This window comes from Uloborus diversus, chromosome 2 (genome assembly GCF_026930045.1).
Source record: "Uloborus diversus isolate 005 chromosome 2, Udiv.v.3.1, whole genome shotgun sequence".
Classification (NCBI taxonomy): domain Eukaryota; kingdom Metazoa; phylum Arthropoda; class Arachnida; order Araneae; family Uloboridae; genus Uloborus; species Uloborus diversus.
This window is the reverse complement of record NC_072732.1, coordinates 26,984,507-27,011,216: the sequence shown is the minus strand read 5'-3', so window position 1 is coordinate 27,011,216 and position 26,710 is coordinate 26,984,507. Positions and strand designations below refer to the sequence as shown.

The window sequence follows — 26,710 nt, the reverse complement described above, 5'->3', positions numbered from 1 at the left end:
AGCTGAATTTCATTCTGAATGAAAACCTAGAGAGAGCCTTAGGTTAAGAGAATGTTTTTCACAGAACACATCGTTTCACAAAATTTTCAGTTGAGAAAGATGAAAAAGTTTAAATGAATAAATAAATGGTTCCCTGGATAAAATATTTTGCAAAAAAGATGAATCATTTTGTGTTCTTTTAGCTCGTTTATAAGCTCCCAAGGGCTTCCTTTATTTATTTATTTATTAACTGATACAGCTTCTTCAAAGCGGTTTCCATGGAAACTGACTGTTAGCATCAGTTGAAATGATTTATTGATTTACTTGTTTATTTTAATTTTTTCGAGCTATTTTCATTTCTTTCCCCTCTTTTATCTAAATTATAAATTCATACTCAGAATTCACTGCTGAATTTTTAACAAAGTTTTCTTTATATTTTTGGAAATTTCTGTCCATGACATAAATACTGTAAAATGAAAACCGAGTGCTTTCTATTTGCTAAAAAGCAGTTTTTAATTAGTTTACAATGATAGAAAACCATTTTAACAAACTTTCTTTTAATTTTCAGTCTATTTTTTAGTTTTACGTTATTTCAATGGTTGCGTTCGACAAACTCAACCAGTCAACCGGTGACTAACCAATTACTAACCGCAACGATCTATGATCAACCGGTTACCGTTTTAAGTTGTTGATTGGTTAAATGGAGCACGTGATCATTAGCTGTCACGTGATTAACTACTGGTAACTACCGATCGAGGTCGTCGAACGTAAGCAAAGGGTGCGTTCGACGAGCACGACCAAGAGCTACCGGTTAGTTAATCACGTGACAACTAATGATCACTTGCTCCAATCCACCAATCAACAGCTTAAAATGGTAACCGATAGATGCTAGAATGCAGCGGTTCGTAACCGGTTACTTACCGGTCGACCGGTGAGGTTCGTCGAATGCAACCAAAAAGTCAATGCTCCGGTTCTTCTTTTTTTTTTTTTTTTGTTGTCTTCACTTTTAAACTGAAGTGAAGAACCTATTTATTTTAATTTTTACTACACGGTAGGCCGTGGTAGCCTGATCGGTAGGGCATTGGACTCGGGGCCGGAGGGGCTCGGGTTCGATCCCCGCTGGTCGAAGACCCACCGTCGTCATTAAAGGGGACTGGGCGACGTTAAATATGCTCGTGGTCTCAATGTCCTCCAAGTGAAACGATACCTCTGGGGGTGCTAGTACCAGGTAGCTATTAGCTCTTGGACTAGTTCTAAATTCTCATTAACTGTTCGATCCGGTGATGGTGCTGCCATCTATCGGTATATAAAATAATGGAGGCAAGGCACTTAGTATGCAGTCCTCGACATAAATACAGTTGTAGTCAGTTGTGACTCTTGAATAGAATAGAATAGAATACTACACGGTAGAGATTTGTTTGTCAAGTTAAGTGAAAAAGTAAGTTTGTTTAAAGTTTTCTGCTGGAAATATTGATTGCATCAATATTGTTAACTATTATTTTTCAAATTGGGCTTTTGATATTAAGACTGCCTTTGACAGTCGATTCTTTGCAATTTCTGAATCAAGATCAGACATAAGTCACTCTTATGTCATATGCTGTCACATTTTCATTATTCACTTTTGTGTTGCATTGAATTTTTAATTACCTTTGTTTGGATTAATATAAAATAAAAAAATATTTCGTACATTTAAGTTTTTCATCGTGTTTTTTGTTCTTAAAGGCGTGACAATTCAAAACATTATCAATAAAGCCTTAAAGAACTTATAACCGAGTTGCATTACTTTCAAATGTGATTCCGAAAGGTTGCTAAAACCCTTAAATTGATAGTTTTTAAATTATTTCAAATGTCACCAGTGATTTTTGTATTTTGTTATAACCGTTCTTATTATATTATATTTTTATTTACTAAAAAATCTGAAATCAGGGGCTAAAATTCAGGGCAGCATGACGGGACTCCCGCTGAGATGTTCATTTTTAAACATTGCACAAAGCTTGGAGTAGAATCTCCCCTCCAAAAGTTAAAAATTTGAATTTTGGATGCGAAAAGCATATCTGACCTTCTGCTATCCTGTGTAAGACGTTTTTTAGTTGTATGGTTCAAGCATTGAACTGATAGTATGGTGAACTCTGATTGTTTGAACCGAATTCCATGGGTCACATATTTCACCTCGGTAGAAATGGTGACCTGAGCACACTACAACTGAAGTCTTACCATAGGTCATGATGATTTCACTCTTTGCAACTAATGCCAGAATGACATACCTGGAAATGGCTTAGAAGGAAACTGAAGAAGTATTCTCCAAACTTCTATTTTACTAGCTGTGAGATGTCTCTTTTAGTACCGTCAAGTGAACAGACAAGCAAGCATTACTACAGAGTCGAAGAGAAAATGATGAACTCCAGCTCCTGGAATTTTAATTCCTTCGATTTCGACTCCTTCTCCTTTACCCCAAAATTAGTCTGACTCAGACTCAACAACCATGGCAGAATTGGGTACAAAATGACCATCTATGACAATTGGAATTCAAAGTGTTCAGTTCCCGACTCTCCTTTACCCTCAGGGTTGCCAACAGGGGCCGCAAATTGGGGGGTCGAGAGGGGGCGGTCGCACCCCCAATTTTTTTGAAAGGAATGATAAAAAACGAGCAAATTCAATTTACGTAAATCACAAATCAGTGTTCATGAAAAAATAATCTTGCTGGTTCTCCGTAATGGTTGAAGAAACTGTACATATTTTCAGACATGAGCAAGTGCTTTTTTATTAAATAGAAATTCATCAAACCTTTACCGGCCTTTTCAGAACAAAAAACTGACGAAGAATCATGGTTAATTTTAACTCAAGTCGTAATTCTCATGTAGGCTAAATATTTCATTCTTGTGTGCTCTGTGTAACGACGGTTATGAGAGGCCCGTGCAGTGATGTGGCTGCATGATTTTCACTAAATGCCTTGGTATTTTACATTTATTGTTACGCTCATATTACTGCTCAATGCACAGTATACTTTCATAAATATGTCTTAAAAATACATACTATTTTTGAAAAAAATATTTAACATTAACAAATCTCCTTTCTGTTTGCTCTTTTACAATGCAATCTCAAGGTGACACAAGAGGGTCTTCAAGAGGCAACACAAGAAGATCTTTTAAACCATAAAAACCCTTCTCGATAATTTCAAAGCAGCAATTTTGGAAAACAATTCTTTCAATAATGAAGAAGCTAATGTCCTTTAACGCGTCTTCATATGAATTTTTATTTGTTTTGTTTGCATTGCGGAAAGTTTTTGAACAATGCTTTACTCTATCAAAACATCTTTAATCAGCTATCCTTAATTTTTAGACTGTTCAAACTTCAGTTTGAGTAAGCTACAATTGAAACTATTAATAAATTTCACATGGATGTATATTTCAACCAAGTGTGGATCTTATCAAAAAATTCATACTCCAAAGAATTTTAAAAAGATGCAAAGAATATTCAAATAAATTCAGAAGAGGTGAACAAAATGCACACGATGATGTAAAGTCAAACTTGATCTAACATATTATATAAAATAATTGATTCAGTTTCCAATGTACATAAGATTTGATGATAAATATTTTCCTGTATTGTTGGCTCTCTAGTATCTGGATTGGATGTTGTAAACAAAAAATAAATTGTTTCAATTATGAGTAAAATTTATAGCATGAGACAAGAAGAATTGTTTAGAGATTAGCTTGAAATACACTATTCAGTGATGAAAAATGAAGATCATCACAAATTTTAAAGTTACCTGGGTGATTTTGAAGAGTAAGATGTGAAAGGTGTGTTTTCATATGTAACTTTGTTACTTCAATTATTTTGCAACTATTCCAAAATCAGTTCAGCTAGTAGAGAAAAATCATTTTCGTGTTTCAGGAGGTGAGAGAATTAGTTTCGAAGCACAATGGGGCAAAAAAAATTTGGTTGAGAAAGAATCATGACACTGGGCATTGCTGTTCTTCCTGTATCATTTCCTGTTTTTCCGTATTTTAAAAACCAAGCATCAAAACTTTATTAAAAGGTGAAAACTGTAGTACCAAAACACTTGGTACGATATCCTATTCTAAAACAAACTACAAATTTTGTCATAAAAATTTAAATTGTTCCTCAATACTTATTTTTATTAATTACTAGCCGCCTGCGGCGACCAGCTGATCCGCCTTTTTACGCGATTCGCCTTTTTGCGCCAGTGTAGCCGCCTTCGGCGGCTGCTTAGACAATTTAGCGACGGTATTAATCAATGTTTTTCTTTACGTATCAATATTATCATTCGCCTTTTTACGCCAATGTTGGCTTCTTCGGCGGCTGCTTAAATAAATTTTGTGTTGAATAGAGTATTTTCTAGATCTATCTCCAGTTATATGTCCTTTGGAATATTTTTAAAGGGGGGGGGGGAGAGGCACAAAGAGCATACGCTTCATGCAAATTTTGTCGGAAAATAACAAAAAGCACTTCAACTTTTATGTGAAAGCATTGTTTTTTCAAAGTCATGGTATGTGTTTGTGTGGGGGAGACGGCTATTGATCCCCCGTTGAAGTTCCTCTATTTCTTACTGTCTATCTACTGTATCCACCTCTATATTTGTCCACCTTATTTCTCTCTATCTATCTATACGATCCATGCATATCTATCTCTGATAGTAATTAACAATCCTTTTCTATGTAAAAAAAAAACATCTTTTGCCCACTTAATATCATCTCTCTATCTACCAAACCTAACCACCAATCCCTACAAAAATCATGCAAAAAAACGCGGGCTTTAATTATTTACTTAAAACTGCACGCAAAAAAAAGGCCCTGTGTTCTCCGTAGTGTGCAAAAAGCAGCGCTTGCAAAAGATTTTAAAAAAAACACTGCTTTTATTGAATTAAAATGCGCACAAATATTTGACCAAAAATAAATATAGCAAAACGTCTAGGAAAAAAAAGTTGGAAAAATAAAGGTATGAAATCTCTGAAAGTTAAACGAAAAAAAAAAGAAGAGAAAGCAAACGATTTCAGTTAGGTCACGGGATGAGGAAGTGCGGAACTCAGCCCCCGGCAATGCTTACAGGTCGCGTCATGTTCTGCATTAAAAAAATTGTAAAAAAAAACTTTTGCGTATTTTTAAAAACTTTTTTCTTCTGAAGGAGGCGGAATGTTTTTACTATTACCAACTAAAATTTTGGAATCGAGAGCTCAATACTTTGTGCAGGATGGGTTTCAAAAAAAACTAAACCCAGAAAAAAAATGCAAAATAAAGGTTTTTAAAAAAATTTATAAAAAATACAAAAATTTCAATATCTTCAAAATTTTTTCAATCATCATATTTAAAACTAAATTTCCTACATTATAGTACTAAAAATATTTGTATGGTGTGATTAGTTCGGGGTCTGTGAGGTAAAAAGTACTAAAAAGTGCAAAAAAAAACGCATAAAACATTAAATAACTTTTTTTCTAATATAAATATCAAAAATCAAAGCCCGAGGTGCACTTTTTCAGCAAAAACTGCACCAATATACCAAGTTTCATCTTTCTAGGCCTTACCGTTTTCCTGGGATGCGCGCCACAAACACACACACACACGCACACACAAACATCTTATTTTATTATATGTATAGATAGATAAACCCATATCATGATTACTTGCTGTTAGACGATATGTATTTTGGCTCTGTATTAATTCATATTTAAGAAACTCGACCCCCCCCCCCCCCCAATGAAATGCTGAAATGCCTCCCCTGGTTGCCAGATGTCTCGGATTATTCATATGAAAGATAAAAAACATCTAGAAATTTGCATACATTACACAATGCTACAATGACTGTATATTGTATACAGGTATATACTCTTAGTCAAATGTATACACAGCGCATATTGTTTTTGACTGCACTGTCAAAACCTGCCGCTGTTCATTGTTGTTTTACCATTACAGTAGTTCTATGTTAGCCCTTGCATAAGGACGGTAACTTACTGCTAAACTGTTCAACATTTTAGAGCTTATAATTTCTGAAAATTGTGTGGTATATTTTAAGCATTGTATTCTGAAATATGTAGCATAACATCAGTTAATTTAAGACGCAGGTATTTATAAAAAAAAGGAACCTCGTATAGTTCTTTATGCAAAAAAACTAACAAAAGATATAGAAATAAACAAATGAAAATTAAAATAAAAAAAAGGAATTCTGCAATTACTACTTCAAAGATGTCTGTTTTCTTTCTCATTCTTTGAGAAGTGAAAACATTTCCAGCAATGCTGAACAATCCTTGAACTGGAGCAGATGACGCAGAAATTGAAAAATACTTGGGTAATATTATTTTTAGCAAAAGGGTACGAGTGTTAGAACCTTACCTATAGGATCAATTTTATGATCATTTGTCCAGCTTACGCTAATTCTGGGAAAGCTCGAAATATTCAAATTAGGCCATTGGTTGATGAGCATGGAAAGTTAATCCAAAACGATAAGGATATTGCAAATGTTCTTAACTTTTTTTCCAGTGTGTTTAACGATAACTGTATCTCAACAATTGACACCAGCAAGACACAAGCTATTATGCAGCTTGAGGATTTTTTATTTTCTAGGGAGGAGGTTCTATTTCATTTGAAAAAAATTAAAGCAACTAAAGCTCCGAGACCAGATAATATTTATCCAAAAATTTTAGTTGAATTAGTAGATATTATTTTAAATGTTTTCAATGCTTCTTATAACTCAGGGACAGTGCCAGAGGACTAGAAACTGGCTAACATAACGCCACTCTCTTCAATAAAGGTCTAAAGGTAATGCTGGGAATTATAGACCTGTAAGACTTCAGTGGTTTGTAAGATTTTCTAAACTTTGATCAAAATTAATATTATGAAGTTCTTAGAGACTAATAGTCTGTTCACTAGTTTGCAGTATGGGTTCAGGAAAGGTAAATCGTGTGCTACTAATTTATTGCATTTCTATGACAGGATACCTTGGCACAACAAAAAGTGTGTGGATGTTTATATAGATTTTCAAAAAGCTTTTGATAAGGTACCGCATGTTGCTCTTCTCAGCAAATTAGCTGAAATAGAAATAGGAGGAAAAACTTTACTTTGGGTTAGAAATTGGCTGACTGGAAGGAAACAAAAAGTAGTTGTGAGGAGAAATCATTCTAAATGGAGTGATGTTTTAAGCAAGGTTCCTCAGGGTTCAGTTTTAGGGCCTCTCCTGTTTATTATTTTTATGAATGACATCAATGAAAATGTTTCTGGAAGCATGAATTGTTTTGCTGATGATGTAAAAGTTATGGGGATTATAGAAAATGAGTCATGGAAATAAGCGCACCAGTTATCGTTTATAGGGTTCAATCATTAGTCAGGCAGAAAATGTTACTGATCTGGGTAACTTAATAAATCAGGACTTCAAGTTTAGTCAGCAGTGCAGCATTACAAGTAACAAAGCTAGCAGAATGCTTGGGTTTATCAATATAGATTTATTTCAAACAAATCTAAGAAGGTTCTGCCTTCCTATAGGAATTTAGTAAAACCCCATTTGGGGTGTGCTGTGCAGTTTTGGTCGCCTTATCTGAGGAAAGCTATTTGTGTATTGGAAAGGCTTCAAAGAAGGGTAACTAGACTAGTAAGGGGACTTTCAGTTTTGGATTATGATACCAGACTTAATATGCTTGATAAGTATAGCCTGGAGCAACGGAGGGTCAGAGGGGACATGATTCAGTTGTTTAAATTTATCAAAGTGAATGATATTAATAGATTAAATTTTTGAACCGAAAGCAGGACAAGGGGTCATTGTTTTAAGCAGAGGGGACATGATTCAGTTGTTTAAATTTATCAAAAGGAATGATATTAATGGATTAAATTTTTGAACCGAAAGCAGGATAAGGGGTCATTGTTTTAAGCAAAGGGGACATGATTCTATTGTTTAAATTTATCAAAATGAATGATATTAATGGATTAAATTTTTTAACCAAAAGCAGGACGAGGGGTCATTGTTTTAAGCTCTTCAAATCTCAGGCTAACCTGGAAATAAAGAAAAACTACCACTTTAGTAGGGTTCTAGGCACTTGGAACAACTTACTGGAAGAGGTGCTAATGAGCAAGGGGGTGGATAGCTTTAAGAGGGCCATTGATTTTCATTGGGGATTAATAAATTGACTAGGACCAGCCTAGCTGGGCCGAGAGCCTGTTGCTGGTCATCACATTTGTATTTGCATATGCTTTGATTTCATTCTTGAATCAACCATTTACTAAAGAATTATACTTTTAAAAGTGCTAAAAAGTTTCAACTTAACACATAAAAAATAAGATAGGGCATTATATGTTTTGCTGTAATTTCCTTTTTTTAGTCATAAAGTTTTTTTTTTTTTTTTTTTTTTTTTGCATAGATGAGTATTTTATAATAATATTTATACATCAGTTTTAATGCAGCAGTGAAGTGCAATTATTCTCACTTTTAAAAAGTAGCCTCGAAAGATAATTAAATTTCAAAATTTGTGTTAAAATAATTAATAGATACAATAAAACGCAAACAAATTTTATAAAATCTATCAGTGCAAACTTTTTTCTTTCATATACTTATTGACTATAGTGATAATATCAGCTGTAAACACATAAAACATACATTTAAAATACATTAAGTTTAAAGAATCATTGAAGCATAAATACAAATTCAGTTTTCTTTTGACAAAATCTTTTCTCAGTCATTCACTACTTTTTCATAAAAATATTAAAAAACCAAAAGCGTTTTGTTGCGCTAAACTTAGTTGTACCTTTTTCTGCTAAAATACCATTTTGAGGTGGCAATGCGCTTTGCTTCTTTGCCTGACATTGACAGATGAAAAAGGAAATTGATGAATGACTAATTGTAAGGATTTGGGAAGGTTCCCAAGAGGCCCTGCTGAGACATTCCTGTCAAAGATGCCCACAGGGTAGTAATTGTACTAAACACTTAAAAGATAGGTCCTGATTTATGACTCTCATTTGCAAATGGGGACGAGCACTGAATTGACTGAATACTATATTGACTACCGTAAGTTGACTCAAATTTAGTTCAGATTACTTACTTTCAGACTGAATTCAGGTTCAAGTGATATAATTAAAGTTAGTTTAGTACAATCTGAGAAGTTTCAGGAAAAAAGATTAATTTCGTTCCGATTAAATTTTGCCTGATTGAATGTGGTCTCAATTGATTCGAATAAATTAAATTTATTTTAGATTAAATTCTTATTTTATCAATGATGAATGATTGGAAAACGAAAATGAATCAGTGAATAAAAATAATTGAGTGAGTAAAAATTGAGGTTTGTACCATCTTTATTATATCATCTATTGTGTTACGTTTTGTTCTGTTTAAAATGTTTTAGTTATTTTGTTGATTTTTCATCTGCCACTGGGTATTCCTTCAAAAGTTTTACAATTAGAACATGCTCTAATTTTTTAAATCCGTTTTTTAGAAATTTAGAAGACTTAGTGTGAGATATGACAAAATTAACAGAACACACTGTCCTTGCTCGGACTAGGGCACAGGATTTGAGGAGTGTCAGAAAGTTGAATGCATGGTAAGTTTAATGACCTTTTATGTATTGGATTCATTATGTTTTGTAGCTGTAACAGATATTTAAAACATAAATAGGAAGATATAATTTATTTGTCTTGCACTGTAAACTCAGACTGTCAAATGTCAGTGTTAAGGGAAGTGGTTAGTACATTTTACACATTTAAAATAGCTTTAAGCCATAAGTCAGTACATTTGATCTTTGAGGTCTTAGTTTTATTTTCTGAATAACTAACCACTCATTCTGTGCGATTACTCAGAGTTTGGTACATTTTCGTTAGAATTGGCTTGTACAAGTTTTTTTATTTTTATTTTCAAGTTCATGAGAGCCTTGGAAATTTTGAAAATGCATCTTTAGTTCTTGAATTTATTTTTTAAAAAGCAAATTCAAGAACCTGTTAAGAATTAATCTATAAATTAAAAATTGTTTTGCTGTTATTTCTCATAGAGTTCTTCCAGTTGTATTTATGTGTTTCAAAAATCCAATTTTTAAAGAAAAATTTAATTAATTTGGGATTCTTTTTCTTTTTTTTTCAAGTATGTTCACACTCTTCAATTTTTTCCCACATTCCATTCTCTCATTTACAGGGGAAGTGAGCTTACTGATGTCAGCATTGTGAAAAAATTGCCAAATGTAGAAGTTTTGTCCTTAAGGTGAGCTCAAACCTTAATTATATTTTAACAGGTGCATAGAATAGCCACATTACTCCCGTAAATATTTCTAGTTTTTTGGAAGTTCTTTGATCTCTGGAACTTCAATTACCATATTAGATACCATTTATGGCCCATTTCCTTACTAGAGTACAAGGTTGAGTGCTGAAAGTGGTTTTTAACTTATCTTTGTACATATGTAATCTTCATGATTTAGGTGCAGATTAGTACTGAAAAATACAGTTGCCCTTTCATGTCCAGCAAAGTTTGGGTTGTATCATAATTGTTTCTGTCCCTCTTATTTTTAAAAGAAAAAATCATCATAGGTAGTTGATTTATATCTAGAAAATTACCCTTCATGGTATTACGGAGGCAAATTGCCTTTCTATCAGAGAGATCAGCAGTCAAGTTTGACGTGTTCCAATAAATATCTGTACCTTAAAGCCAGACTAACGTAAGTCACATCTTCACTACTTTTCAGGAGAGTGTAAAAATGTATGTTTACTGCACACGAAGGTTGGGGCTAGTGATCTTGTAACACTGGTAAATAAATTTAATTATTATTATTTTTTATTTTTTTGTGTGAAATTATGTTGTTATGGCTTAATGCGGAAATAGGAATCGATTCAACAAGTCTGACCACTGATAAGATAGAAAGTCTCATGGATGCATCTATTAGTTTTCGTCCATACTACCTTTTTAAAATGAAATGACCAAATTTTAGGTGCTCCAACAATGAAATGATGCCCTCAAGCTAATCATTTATAAACTATGGATTTGTACTAAGATTCGGATTGACAGACATAAGTACATCCATTTTATCATGATTTTCATTGTTGGTGACGTCAGATCATTACTTGATCAGTGATTTTGACTGTTATATGTATGAGGATGAAGGAAAATCTTCTTTTACTGATGTAATAAAGTGACTATTTTCAGAGTAAGAGTGACTGGCATAAAAAACCTGATAAAACAGAATGGAATAATAAAAATTCTTGGAAATCTGCATTATCAACTGTTAAAGGAATAGATTTTATGTATTTACTTGTATTTACAAAAGTATTTTTATAATGGCTATTATTAAGTCCCTATATAAAATAGCAATTTTATAACGCAATTGTTTTTTTGTTAATAAAAATAGCAATTGTATTTTACCTTAGTGAGGTCAATGGTCGTGTGTCGTATGCGTTCTATTCAGCAATGATGAAAACTTTATCTGCGTTGAGCTATCTCTAAATATTATCGAAATGTTTTCAAATTTTGTCTGATTTATTTTTTAATACATTGGAACAAAATGGGAGGGTAGGACTCAAAAAATTTTCACCTCCGAAATTTTGCACCACCCTAATACATATACACACACGCTCGTGATTGCGAAAAACATAATTTGAATTCAAGATGCAAAAAATTCAAATTAATTTTTTTTTCCAGTGTTAATTCCATATCTAGCCTTGAAGACTTTTCCCACTGTGATAATCTTCAAGAGTTATACATTCGAAAGAACAACATCTCTGAACTCGGGGAAATCAGACATCTGAGAGATCTTCCTAAACTTCGCAATTTATGGCTAGCAGATAATCCCTGTGCTGAAAGTGAAGATTATCGACTAACAGTGATTCGTGCCTTACCCCAGCTGCAGAAACTCGACAATATGCGTAAGTTTCTTGATTTGTTAACTTTTTGCTGCATTTATTATTGTGATAAAAGTGCACTTGTGATAATTGTATCAATATTGCTATATAGAAATGCCCAAAATTGAGTCCAAGCAAAGCAATAATGCATGTATGTGGTAATAAAGCGAAAAGATTATTTTAATTGTGAGCATCAGGATTATTATTAGGTCATTGTGTTATACAAACAACAGTTCTTTAAAAGTTAATTTTGATTCATAATAAAATTGTATTTAAAATACTTGGTTTTTGAAAGCATTCAAATAGAAAGTAGAAATATTGTAACATTTTCTGAAGTTTCAGTTCAAAGTGAGTTTTAAATTGCATAGTCCACAAACAGGGATGCCCTCCGCCCCCAAGCTCAATGGCGCAAAATCTCCCCCCCCCCCCCCAAAAAAAAAAAAAAAAAAAATCATAACTCTTTTGTTAGGTTAAACATGACACTTTTAAGAGTCGAATTTCCAGTTAAATTCACATAATTTTCTGAATTAATTAAAATAATATCTGAAAGAAATTCAAGAATTAGAGTTGTTTGAAGAAAATAAAGTTACAACAAATGCGAAAACAAACTGCTTACATTTACAACTACAAGTACAAGCAATCAATAAATTTAGGATCTCACGAAGTTTTGCTGTTTGCTTGGAACTTTTTTTGAGTGTTGCAGCTACCAGATTCGTTGTATTTGCTGATGCTTGTGTCAGTGAAATTTTTGAGTTAGGTAAAAATCCCAGTAAAGATAATGATAATATTAAATTTCTCAGGGTTGTCGTGAGAGCAAAAAACTAAGAGGGAAGGTATGTGTTTTAGCAAGTGCTCATCCTACCTTCTCCCCTAATATATTTTTAAATAGAGAGATAGAGTGGATTCAGCTTTAGCTTTGGGAGAGAGTCTTTACTAGATCTAAGTAAAAAGAACCCTGTCGAAAAGTTTAAAATAAACTCAGAAACAAAAGTTTCTTGGTGTTTTGGGCCCCTGAACACTTTTGAAATAGTAGTTTCAAACAATCTTTGATAATGTTTAGGGTAAGGAGAGGCTTGGTGGCTCTCCCACGGAAATTTTTCGAAATTGAAGCTCTAGAAAAGCAATTGCAGATTGCTTCGATTATGTCAGCAAAAGAGAGTTCAGTGAATGTGGCCTTGAATTTTTTCAAAATTGTAGTCATAAAAATGCAGTTTTAGGCTATCTTTAGTAATGTTAGAGGAAAGTTTTCGTGTCCTTCTCCCGGGAACTTTTCCAAATTGATACACCAAAAACGCAGTTTTAGACAATGTTTGGTAATATTAGCAGGGAGGGGGCGAAACTTTTTTCAAATTGTAGTTCTAAAAATGCTATTTTAGACATTATTTGGTAATGTTAGGCACTGGGGCTTGTGGACTATGTATGTGCCAAGGCAATTTTGAGAAATTGAGGCCTCTAATAAACGCAACTGTGGATTGTCTCGGTTATGTTTGGAAATTTTTGGAAATTAAAGTATTAAAAACATGATTGTAAACAATCTTTGGCAACGTTAGATGGCGGTCAATGTTTCATAACTGAAGCTCCTAAAAGGCAAGTTTCGCCAACCTTCGATGACAAGACAATCTTCAGTAAGGATAGGGAGATGGGAGTTCATGGGTCCTTCCTTGAAACTATTTTGAAATTGTAGGTCTATAAAGGCAGTTTTAGACGATATCTGGTAATGTTAAGAAGAGTTGAAGTTCCATGGCTCTTCAGTGGCAATTGTTTGAAAAACGGAACTTCAAAAACGCAATTGTAGATTGTCTTCAATGTTCAATCGTCAGGGGTCTGGCCAGAGGATATTTGGGTCCGTTAACGGACCCTTCACAAAAATCTGATCAACCAAAACGGACCTTTCACAAAATCCTGATCAAACAAAACGGACCTTTCACAAAATCCCGATCAAACAAAACGGACCCTTCACAAAATTCTGATAAACAAGATCGGATCTGTCACAAATTGTTTATTGAAAGAGCAAATCTGAAAGCAAAATAACGCATATTTCTGTGTATAAATCAAAAATTTTTGGAACCTTTTTTTAAGTCAAATTAGAGGGATCAGCTTATACAAAATCGGCTAATTTTGGAAGGAAAAAAAAAAAGTGGCACTCTTCCGATGCTCCTGCAAGCGATAAATAATTGCTACTGCCAAATAAATATAATGGTTGTTTGTTTTATCACAGCTAATTAGTAGCGGTGTTGTTGTAAACTTTTCTGAAAAGGCATTGGTAAGCACTTTTCTCCCCTCATGATTTAATAAACAATAATAATATATATCTGCGAAATGAACTTAGAACTGCAAAGGGATAGTAAGGATGAGGAAAAAATATGATCGCTTCAGATAGGGTTACCAACTTCAAAATTATCACCACTTAGCGTCTGGCGTTGAACCTTTATTATGACTTGATTAGAAAATATTCTCATCATTTTGTGGGCTTGTCAATATTTGCATTTTTACGGTGCAGTGCGATGTTTAATTGTTATTTTGGGAGAAAATTATATGGGTTTTGATTTTTCTATGCTAACAAGGATGATTAACTTTAAATAAACGCTTTTAATTGCCGTTTTTTTTTTTCTTTAGATGTCTACATTTTGAAAAATGCAATCTTTTAACATCCGATATGAGAATTATATTTTGTTCTTTTTTCAAGCTAACTTCACTTTATTAGGATTCAAATAAATGAAAAGTCTCTTTATTTCAGTTAGAACTCTAATTTCAAGTTTTTAAAGCAAAATTCCATTTTTTGTTATGAGTAAAAAATTAAAATGCTGAATAGATGGTTTATTTTATTATTATTATTTTTTTCGGGGGGGGGGGGGGGAGGGTCAACTGGTGTCCACAGATATTAATGATATGTTTATCATAGGACTCAAAAATGCAATTTTAAAATAATTTTATCAAAAACTTTTCTTTTGCAAGCCGTTTCTATACTTTTGATGCCTTCACTTTGACAATTGCGATCTCTTTGCATCCGCTATGGGAATCCGATTTTTCGAATTTTCGATGATTATTACGCTTTGTTAAGAGGTAAACAATTGAAATATCTTTTTATTTTCGTTAAAATCACAGAATTTATAAGTTTTAAACGAATTTTATTTATTTATTTTTTTTTTGCGAAATTTTTTGACTTTTCACAAAATTAATTCAGTTTTCACAAAATTATTTGAATTTTCACAAAAAACGGACCCTGTGAAAAATTCTGGACAGACCCGTGATCGTGTTAAGGGAGTGGGTGATTTTTTGAGCTTTTATGTGCTAAAAGCGCAATTGAATGCCATCTTTTGGCAGTTTATCGGAATTGATGCTATAAAAAGGCAATTCTAGCTGACCTTCGATGATGTTGGGAAATGGGGGGGAGGAGGAGTTCTCGGAAGCTTTTCTCCGGACATGTTTCAGAATTTAAGCCCTAGAAACGAATTTTAAGACTAGTTTTTAAGATGTTTGTAAGAACTGCGGAGAGCAGGAGGGAAGGTTGGGGACTTTCATCAGAAATTTTTCGAACTTGTATCTTTAAAAAGGCAGGTTTAGGCGATCTTTGGGAATATTAATGAGAAGGTTCAGGGGCCATCCACAGGCAGTTTTTTGAAATTGAGCTTCTAGAAACTCTATTGTAGATGATTTTAGATAATGGGATTGAGAAGAAAGAAATTCACGGCTCTGCTACAGAAGTTGTTTTGAAATCAAGCCTTGAAAACAAAATTTATGTTGGTCTTTAATGATGATAAGGGAGTGTTCTTCTGAAAGCTTTTCAAAATTGAAGTCCTAAGCACACATACAGGTAAGCACCAAAAATCGGTCACACACACATACTGTCATACGAACTGTCATTTTAAAAATGATACAAAGCACGGGAGTAAAATGATATGAAAAATTCTACACTAGCTCAAACTTGTTTGTAAAGAAGATTTATTAGTATTGACCAGGCAATGGGGAAAATATTTTATTTTAAAACTTTAAGATGAGTTCTTATTGATTTTTTTCAGGTTAATGAATAAGTTAAAGGCTGGAGCATAATGGTCAATATTCTTCCAAAAAAAAAGGCTTAAAAAAGATTTTTCTTTATCCATTTTTGACCCCCTATTTTTCATCGCTGTCACACGTGTTCATTGTAGAGATCTGTACTAGTGCCAGAAAAATTTGTGATAAATTAAAATGAAAATAAACCTTCTGACCATTTTTTGCAACGGATTATTTGACGCCATCCTGTCTTCATTGAAAAATCTTTTTCAGTGCTACTAAATTTTAGAAGGAGTGCGTCAAAAAAGTATTCTTGAATGAATTTAAATATATTTTTTTTTGCTTCCTCCAAAAATTTCGTTTACAAAAAAAAAAAAAAAAAGAAATCTCCCCGAAAAATTTTGATGGCGCAACTTGCGCCATAATCCCCTCCCTTCCTGTAGACACCCCTGTCCACAAATGATGTCATACTCAGATAGGAAAAGGGGGGGGGGGAGATTTAAAATTTAGGAGTTTGTGACCAGGGGAAGGAGGAGGTGTTGGATGGGAAGGTATGATTGAAACTAACTCTTGCCCAAACAACATAATATATTTAGCAGAGTGAAATTGGAGTTCGTGAATCAGTATAATTGAAGACGAATAGCTCATTAAACATCAATTAATTTATTAAAAGATAAAAACAAATTATATGGCTTTAACAAAAAGTAAATAAGGATAAGTATACTATTATTGCAAATACCCAGTTGACCTAGACTAATAAGTAATTATCAATTGACCCGACTATCGTTCATGAGGAACGAAGTCTTCAATGGACAAACGTCATACTACTTCAATTAAACAAAAAAAGCTAACAGCCTAAGCTTGCTGAACAAACAGCAAGTTGGCTTGCCTGATATGAGCCAATCCCAGGCCCGTGTCCAGATTTTCATAAAGGGAGGGGTTTTAATCTTACCAGTAGGGGGGGGAGAATTCAACCCCCTTACAGCTTTTAGTTTTACGACAAATTGCCGATCCCAGTATGGCGTTTATTCACATGTAAGGACTGCTGTATTCTTGAAGGGTATATCTAGCTGTACAAGTTACCAAAGTATTCCTTCGTTTCACAGATTCGCTTTAATCAACCTTTGCTTGCTTCTTTTTAATTAAATCTGTTTACTATGTAGTATATTGCAATGAGTATTAAAAACTCTTCACAAATTCTTTTATAATGTAGAATGTATATCAGGTTATGTTCTGAAATAATGCTTAATAAACTAAACAAGAAAGAGCTCTTTGCAGATGCAAATTACATAGCCAAGCACAATCACTAATGCATCTTCATAGATGTAACATATGCCTAATTCACCATAAGCTCCTTACAATAAGCAATATTCTTTCTTTGCATTGGTAGATCATTCAGCAGTTCGTCCGTCATACTTTTCCCGAAATATTACATCAGTTGTAAATCGCAAAAAACTTCAGAGAGAAAATTAAAATAAAATAAAAACAACGCTGAACGCAAACTTTCTCATTAAAGTAAATTTAAGTAAAATATACATTTTCTTCATTTTGCTTATTTTTTCCCCAAGGGAGGGGTTTAACCCCTAAAACCCTCCCCTTGGACACGGCGATGGCCAATGCGTCTAGGCTGTGCAAGAAGTGAGAGAGCGATCAACTGATAACAGCTTCGCTTATATTCAGAATCTCATTGGCATATCTTCACTTCAATGCTACCTGATCGTGATCTTCAGTGGCCAAGCCCGAAGCGTGTGCACGCGACGTCACATGTTCTAGAAGAATCGATGTTAAAGTAGTCACGTCATGGATGATTAACTTTAAATAAACTCTTTTAATTGTCGTTTTTTTTTCTTTAGATGTCTACATTTTGAAAAATGCAATCTTTTAACATCCGATATATGAACGGCACTACACGTGCCGTTCTCTATTCCAAGACTAGTTACGTCACGGATTCTAGCGTTCGTTAAGGAACAATGATATGAAACCTGCAAATATCTAAATGTTATCTAACATGATAAAAAAAATGATAATAAACCTTCTCTTAGATTGACATGCTATGTCTATCAGGAGGGAGAGGGTAACAGGAAGTGTGACATCTTCATATAAGCATTTTTATAAGCATATATGCTTACGAAAAGTGGCTTGACATGTGATGAGGGGAGAGGAAAGGGATAATATGAAGTGTGACGCCCTATTGCAGAGAGAGGAGGTGGGTCAAAAATGTTGGAAATAATTTATGGACAGTGCCTTGGCATTATTGTTCTGCCTTACCATAAATAAAATGGATGTGAATATCTTTCTTGCTTTATGTTATGTTATGTATTTATAAAAGATGCAATTTTTCTTACCTAATGTAAGGAGGCCTTTTTTGCAGCCCCTCCTCCCCCCTTTTTTTAAAGTTTCACACCATAGGACAAAGAAAGGAAACTATTAATCATGAACTAAAAAAAAAAAATGAACAATTTTTTAAAATTATCTCCTGATCAGTTGTTTCCTTTCTTTGTAGGACAGAGGGGGAAAAAAGACAATTTTAACTCTCACATTTCTTGCTTAAATTGTCCTTTTGGGTCTCCTTCTGCAAAGTATATGTCTTTATTTCTCATCAGATTATTCATACATGTTTCTCTGTTAGCTGTTCGTCCTGATGAAATTGAATCTGCTAAAAAACATGGCTCACCGCTTGAGCTTCTGATTCCTAAGGAAGAAGAACCAGAACCCTCCCCAACTCCACAAGTTTCTGTGCATACCACATCAACATCCATCAGTTATGAAGAGAAGTCAGTTTCCTATTCAGATTCCTTCACAGTTGAAAGTTCTGCAATATCTCCTGCAGTCACACCTTCTGCCATTCCTAATAGGTAAGAATTAATTTAAGTTTACCTTCTTCTTTCTATTGTCAGGTTTAGTTCTAAATGCAATTAGAGTAAACTTTCTATAAGTGGCCAGCTTCATGCAGCGACCTTTTGTTAATAACCAATCTCCAAGGTACCGATTTTTCTCCCATCAATTATGTTAAAACTCCTCTGGGAAAGACTTGGCAAGTGACTATTATTCAGCACAAAGATTTGAACATTTGGGATACCACTATGTGAATGCTTAAGAACTGCCTAATATAGTGGTTAGACAACTGGCTGAAATTCGTTTCTGCTATTGGGCTCTACTAAAGATCGTAGTGGGAATAGTACAACGAACCAGTTGTCGCAGTACTTGTGCTCATTTTGAGTGCCCCTTTCTTTCACTTCATACTTCAAGACTTGGGCAACCACCTGTTAATGACTGGATTAATACTTAAAATACACCACCAGCTCAGTTATTCCATCCGAGGACTGCAGTTTCGTGCTTTTTAGCACTCATCAGCCTGGAATAGGAATCACATGAGTTGGAGGCGATAAACCTCTTAAGGGAGCCAAGAGAGCCAAACAAACTGGTAGCTAATGCAGAATTAGAACACCAGATGAATGACCGCAGCAATGGTGCGCTTCAACTCGAAGATTGATGGCAAAGCATGGTATTTTGTAGTAAGTCACCGCCCTATGCCAGGGCTAAGGCAGAAATACTTAAAATACATTTATGTATTTTAAGTATTTCTGCCTTAGCCCTGGCATAGGGCCGTGACTGGATTAATGTCTTACCTGAAAAATTTATTGTTCTTTTCCTCTTTCCATATTAGCAAATTACATGTATGTTTGTTTTGTTTTCATTAAAGGACTTAGAATATTTGAGTGAAGGATGTTTTTATGTCTTTTAGTCATTGATAAAGACTGAACTAGTATGTTGTGGCCATCACGAAACTTTCTTCTATATTTTTCTTTTTTTTTTTTTTCTGATCCCTCCCCATGCTTGACGAGGAAGCAATATTCCCAACAAAAACAAAATGACACATGCAAAAACTTGACGACTATCCCAATGTCTGAATTATTGCAAAAGCAAAGCAAAGAGCGAAAATTGAAAGTTATTTTAAAAGCCTTGCTTGAATTAATTACAAATATTTTATTTGTTAACAAACATAAGATGGCAACAGTTAAAAATTTTAAATCATTGAGATAATATTTCCTATCATTTCCATTCAATTAAAATCACGAGAAATACACAGACGACAATCTATTACGATTTATCTTTCTTATTGTTGCATTAATAAAAATATTTTTATTCGCAAAAAAAAAATCAACACCTCTTGGAGCGATTGGCGTCAAAATTGAACCAAAGCCTGTTTACATATGGATTCACATATATTCTAAATTTCAACCAGAACGTAGCATTACTTCTTGAGATAGGGCACTCAAACAGGAAAAAAAGAACGGGTGATTGCGCTACCCCCTTTTTAGCTGTTGACACAAAAATAAAATCAGTTCTTATACCCACTAAGGGCTACTTGCCGATAATTTTTTTTTCCATTCCGTTCATTATTTCTTGAGGTACAGCAGTCACAATTGACGACAAAAAAGTTCTATAGCTCAACCCCGGTTTGAGTTATTGACACCAAAATTGAATCAGCACCTGTTCCTGTTAATACCAACATATGGACCAAATTTTGTTTGATTCCGCCAGTTACTTCCTGAGGAATAGCAAGCACGCGTAACTCGAAAAACGTCCCATTGCTCCACCCCCCTTGGAGGAATTCGCGCCAAAAACCAAAGGGCACAAGTTCATATAGGGGCACATATGTGTACTAAATTTCGTTCGATTTCATGCGGTAGTTTTTGTTATAGAGCGGCCACAAAAAACTGGTCACACACAGACGTGACATACATACATACACACACACACACAGACAGACAGACATTTTCCAAAAATGGTCGAAATGGACTCAGCACACCTCAAAATGTTCAAATCCGTCAAAATTCGAAAATTTGCATGAATCCAATACTTTCTTCTATATATTAGATATAGAAGAAAGTAAAAAGCGAGTGCTTAATGCTGTTGTTCATCAAATGGGCTTTTAATGAGAGCTCTCCTTCCATCTCGCTCAAAAAACTTTCAAATTAATAAAATCATATCAAGCTCAGAGGGCATTCAAAATGTTAGTTAAAATACTCTCCTTCCATATTAAAAAATAAGGCATGAAAAATGGTACTAGTGGAAAATCAGGGAAAGAATAAAAGGGCCATATTTTTGTTATCAGGGTTCAAAAAGATAATGATATTTTCTAAAATATCAAAAATATTTGATATTTTGATATATATCGGATATTTTGATATATATCCGATATTTTCAATCGGCACAAACTGAAGTCTTCAAAATAGTAAATGCATCCTCAAAACACTCTTTATTTTCTTACATTATTATTATATGTTGACTTAAAATTAAGGTTTCTCTCATTATTTACTTATAATATTTCATTTTACATTTTTGTCAATTTTAATAAAATTAATTTAGCATTAGCCGTTTTACTCATTTTTCTTCTGTTAGCTACTGTTACAGTTATATGATTTAGAAATAAAAAATAGGCATTAGTTGATGCAGAGTCATAAGACATTTTCTATGTTTCTGACCAACGTTTTATGTTTAATTAGGCACTTTTAATATGATTTAAAATTCTTACATTACTAATTGTAAAAATGAATTTAAAATAAAAAAGAAATATTACTTTGCTGTATTAATGATGTGATAATACGTCATAAAATATAGTGAATCAATTTTTGGCTATTTTTAATAATAAATTAACAATATTATATGATTAATATAATTTTTATATTTAAAATACCGTAGTTGAAAAAATAAATGTCGAAAATATCAAAATATCATGATATTTTCAAAATAAATATCGGATATATATATCGTGATATATATCAACTGATATATATCGGCAAATCTTGTTTGTTCTATTTTAAAATGTTAAAGCATTTTTGTTTTGAAAATAAGAAATGGTTCCTATAAGCAAAACTCAGCAAATAAAAGCATAAGAATTTTTTAAGTACAAATTACTAATTACAGGAATTTTTTATTTATTGTTTAAGTTTTTTAGTCCATTGTTGACACAGTCTAATGTAACCCACTTCTCTTAACAACTTATTTTTCTAAGAACTGTGGTTGGTCGATCCTAAAAAGTTTCACTACTTTGTAAGTGTGAATCCTGAATTGTTTTGCTGCCACAGCAAATAAATGTCACTCAAGTTCCACGCATTGAGTTTTTTCCCGTGTCTTTTTCAGTATCTGTGCGGACTCGCCATCTCCCCGGTATTGCACTCCAACAGAATTTATGAATCACAGCTCACACAATAACTTGGCAGAAAAAGTGTCTCCCGAGTTTCCTTACCCTGACAGAGATGAGTTAGTGCAGAAAATGAATTCTGCAGATTCCAGCCCTGGAACTGCCAGTTCAAGCTTTGCCTGCAGATTCCAGGAGAGTTTTGAAACAAGCCAAGACATCGAACCTGCACCTGAAACTCCTTCCAGCACAACAGCAAAAGAGCATTTTTCTCCAAAATGTGCGTATCCCCCTCCTTACTCGAGCCGAATACAGCAGCGTTGCGAAAGGCCGTCGGCAATACGCATGCTGCCTAAAGGAGGAAAAAGCAGGGTAATTTCACTCATAAATTTAATATGTATTTATCATTAGTCATTTGTCAATGCAAAGTGAACGTTTATAATTTGATACAAATGTGTGCCATTGTGTAGAAATTTATGTTTAAGACTTTCCACATTTCAAAAAGGAGCATAAAAATCCCAGATCACTAAAACAGACCCTTTACAAAATTCATGATCAAGGCAAATTTTTGTATTACAGTATGATAGACATCGGTAAACGATATTTATCCGCATTCTCATTCCTAATGTAATGTGATATAAAATTTACTTTATTCAAATTAGATTAACTTCTCAACTCTTTCGGCACGTGTAAAGTTTCAGTTTTAGGTTGGCATCCTTTGATGCCCAATCATATGCAAATGAGGCAAGTATAAATAGTGAACGATTCCAATCGTTCTCTCTCTCTTCTTTTGTCTTCGTCAGCCTCTTGTGAGTTAGGTCCGATAGGTGTTGGGGAGTTGCGAACTCCGCCTCCACTTATGGCCGGGTTTTATTCTTAAGAACTTATTTTTGTTAGTTTATTTATTTTAGTTACTATGGACCAATAAATTTTTGGTAAGATTTTAACAAGTTTCCAATGTTCATTTCTTCACATTAACATTTGATTCTGCACCTTCCACTGTGTGATATTATCTCTGCTTGTATAAGCATGTAACATTGTTGACTGACTTACGAAATTTAGCCCTTCGGCTTTTCGTTTAAACATCGTAAGTTATCACAGTAGACCTTCGTTTTACGCGGGGGTTACGTTCCACGGAAATGCCGCATAAATCAAAAACGCGTAAATTGAGACCTAATACTAGTGTAAAATAGGGGTTTGGTTCCATAGATAACAAAATACTTCATTCTAGTGATGAATAATTGTATACTAAGTTTTATGTGTACTTATATCAACTTTTATGCACACTTGCATAAAGAAAACATAAATTAATTTCATGTTCTGTTTAAAGAGGAGCTGGCTATGATAGTCTTTTGGCAGTCATTAAGAATTTTTCTCTGTAATTCTTTGCAGAGCATTAACGCATCCATGATCACTTGCGTCATTTCCAAGATAGAATATTTCTTCACTAACAAATCAGAAAGATCATTTCTATTGTCTAGGAATGGCTCAAAATTTTCAATGTGAGCGTTTTTGGTTGTGTGTCACCAATGTCAGTATCCTCGTTGGTTTTCGCTTCTTTTGTCACTCTTAAAAGCTCTCCTTCCAGTGTGTTCTGAACTGTGTGGGTTAAATTTTTTTACTTTTGGAAAGAGCTCTGGAACCAATCTCATAAAATGTCTCCAGTGGCCCGAGCTCGATTATAGCACGCCGAAATGCAGTTGATTGCGCGTTATCTGCATTCTTTAGGAGTTTGGATTTTGAAAAGAGGGGAAAATTTTATCTGTTTGCATTGCCGCATCCGCGTAAAATAAAATAAAGGTGTCAAATCTTAAACCATGTATAATCGAAACCGCGTAAAACGAGGGTCTACTGTATATCAAAAATAACTGAGATTGAATAGTTTTAATATAATTAACATGATTGATTCCTAAAGTCAAACCAAAGTGTTTCAGCCAAAATTGCAGTTACATGCAGGAACTTTCAATCAGGGTTTGATTTATTACAACCTATCTCATCTGTATAAATCCCCCTTTTTGCCCCCTATGGAAGTTCTGCAACATAGTGCTTTTAACAGATTAAGTATGAAAATTCATTTAAACTGCATTATATTTAGAGTGACGTATTAAAGTGAACTTTCTTGTTAAATTTGAGTGCTTGTAATTACTTGGTTTGTCGGAAATTCAAATCTTACTGCAATAAAAATGAATTTAACATCAATAGTAGCTTAAGTAAACTTTTACTTTTCATCATTTTACGGCAAAAACCTAGTCAGTGTTGTTTGAAAAGTTAGTTTTCTATCTTTGTATGACATTCAAAGCACAGGTATATTAATAGCAACATATATATCCATATACACTGGTGGACAATTGCTAAGGACAGATCATAATGTGCGCGCAAAAAAGTAAGTGTAATTCGATGGCAAGTGAAATAAACTAATGTCAGAACACTAATACTCTACAATGACGATAATTTCTTGCGCTCTGAAATTCAGAAGGCGTTGAAAAGTGTTCAAAGTACAAAACGGTCATTTTGTGATAAATACGTAAAAATGAAGAAATGTAGCTACCGTCCCCATGCGTTCCAGCGTAAGATGTCAATATGGTATATGGCCACCATGAAAAGCAATGCAAGCTTCCACATGTTATTTGCTGCTTTGTACAACAATATCCAGCGAGTACTTGATCCCATTCCTCTGTCAGTCACGGATGAAGGTGTCCTTGTTTATTTTAGGGTGTTGTCGACCAGCAAGACTTCCCCAGAGCATTTCAAACATTTTCAATGGAAATCAGATCTAGAAAATGTGCTGGCCATCCGATGGGTTCAATATTCTCGCTCTCCAGACACTCCTGGATAGCGACTGTTCGATGACATGTTGCGTTGTCATCCATGAAAACGAATTTATCGCCCACAACACCACGGAACATGCAAACTTGAGCAATGTATCCTTGGCCAGCCATAGTCTTTTTGGCAGCACATGAGCAGTGTACGGTCATTGATCATGATCCCAGTCCACGCTATGACACCACTAATAGGATATTTGTCATTATCTTTTGTGTTTTCCAGCCTGTATTCAGTACCACTCTCACGCCAGATCAGTTGTCGTCAATAATTAGACGACAGACTGAATCTGCTGTCATCTGAGAATAGTGCACAAGCTCAGTCGACTTCTCACCAATTGTGATGCTGAGCACCTCTTTACAAACGGGCGAAGCGCTGACTTGTAGACAATGAGGTGTACAAAGCAAGCTGTCATGTGTGTAGTCCTACTTCTTGCAAATGCCTGGCTACAGTTTTTTGGGACATTTGCTTGCTAGTAGCAGCAGGAAACTATTTTGCTACATCAGTAGTTATGTTGTGCCTGTTAATTTTTGTTTCTAGTGCTGTATACCAATCTTCTGCTGACTTCGTACTGAGTGCACGACCTCCCCGTGACATTTGCTACACATTCCATTTGTTTGAAATGGATTCCAAACCTTCGAAACAACCCTGCAGCTAACGTTGAACTCCCTGGTAACAACTGACACTTTTTGACCTTCTTAAATCTTGCCATCAACACAGTCACCCGCAAAACCTTCTTAGGGATGCTTAGAAGACATACCGAAAAATGCAAGTTCGTCAATTGATTCTTTCTCATAAAACTTTGCTTTTGAACAACAATGATCATCAGGCGCCCAATCCTTTATATCGCTTATCAGCGGCAGCAACATCGTGAGTCTAAAATTTGCATACTCACAGTATGTCTTATTGTGTCCCGAACTTATGCTAATTTCCTTATTTCCTTTCCTTCCATTTTGTGGTTTCTAATGCTGATATTACCATCCATCCTCAGCAATTAACCACCAGTGTATGTTAGATATGGTATATTTGCAACTTTTCTTGTTTGTATGCCTCAGTGCATCACTTATGTCAACTATCTTTGTGCCAGCATTGTAGCAAGAAAGATCATTCAATTTAGGTTTGAATGCCATAATTTATCAATTAAAAAAAATGTGACACTACTGTCAGTAGTGTGTGGAGGGGGGGGGGGGTGATAGATTAAATTCTCAAAATGTGTGATAGCTTCTTTTTCTTTTGTGAATTAGTTGGTGTAAAAAAAAAGAAAGGATTAAATTTTTTCAAATTATTTTTATTAAATTATACCTTCTCTATTAATGATAACTATAATGAAATAATGACTATATACTTTTCTTCTAGGCTGCAAATATTTTATCTGCTGTTCTATGTTTGATAAAAGAATTAGACTGGGCAAGTTTAGAAGTTGTGGATACTGCTATTCATTGCCAAATGGAGGAATTAGAAGAGCAAAACTCATCATAATAATAAAGATGTTGCTTTCCTTAACCACACTGTACTGAGTCTTTCTGCTATTTCCACTGACTAATTGTGGAAAACTCAAGCTTTTACTAGAAAAATTTTTTAGGGGGAAAAAAATCTCCTCTAACAGCAATCTGTTCCTGTGACACTATTTATTTTTTACTTTTAATTTCTCAGAATTTGTTTCCTGCCTTCTGTGTTTTGTACATGTGGAATGTAATTAGTAATGAATGGTAAGTGTAATTAATCTGTCTAATACATTAAGCTGTTGTTTAAAAATAGCTCTTCTGTGAGAATGAAAGAATTTTTAAATTATATTTGTTTAAATATTTCATTAATGCTACCGATTAATCACATGTCATATTAATTGGTGATTGATGTTGTATATATTTTTGTAAACGGGTTATGTCGTAAGTGTCAAGGTATATTGTTTTAAGTTGCCGATTTGAAAGTATTTTAACAATTAGTTTCATTAATTTGAACT

The 26,710-nt window shown here is 34.1% G+C and overlaps 1 protein-coding gene across 1 annotated transcript; it reads left to right on the top strand.

Annotated features, from left to right (window-relative positions):
• Positions 1–1,399: 1,399 nt before the first annotated feature.
• Positions 1,400–26,229, top strand: LOC129217367 (cilia- and flagella-associated protein 410-like). The gene is made up of 8 exons (XM_054851652.1): positions 1,400–1,417; positions 9,410–9,514; positions 10,099–10,164; positions 11,593–11,816; positions 18,415–18,640; positions 19,196–19,209; positions 21,977–22,302; positions 26,107–26,229. Exons 2-8 carry the CDS (start codon positions 9,435–9,437, stop codon positions 26,227–26,229), a joined length of 1,059 nt encoding a protein of 352 aa, XP_054707627.1. The 5' UTR covers positions 1,400–1,417; positions 9,410–9,434.
• Positions 26,230–26,710: the final 481 nt, after the last annotated feature.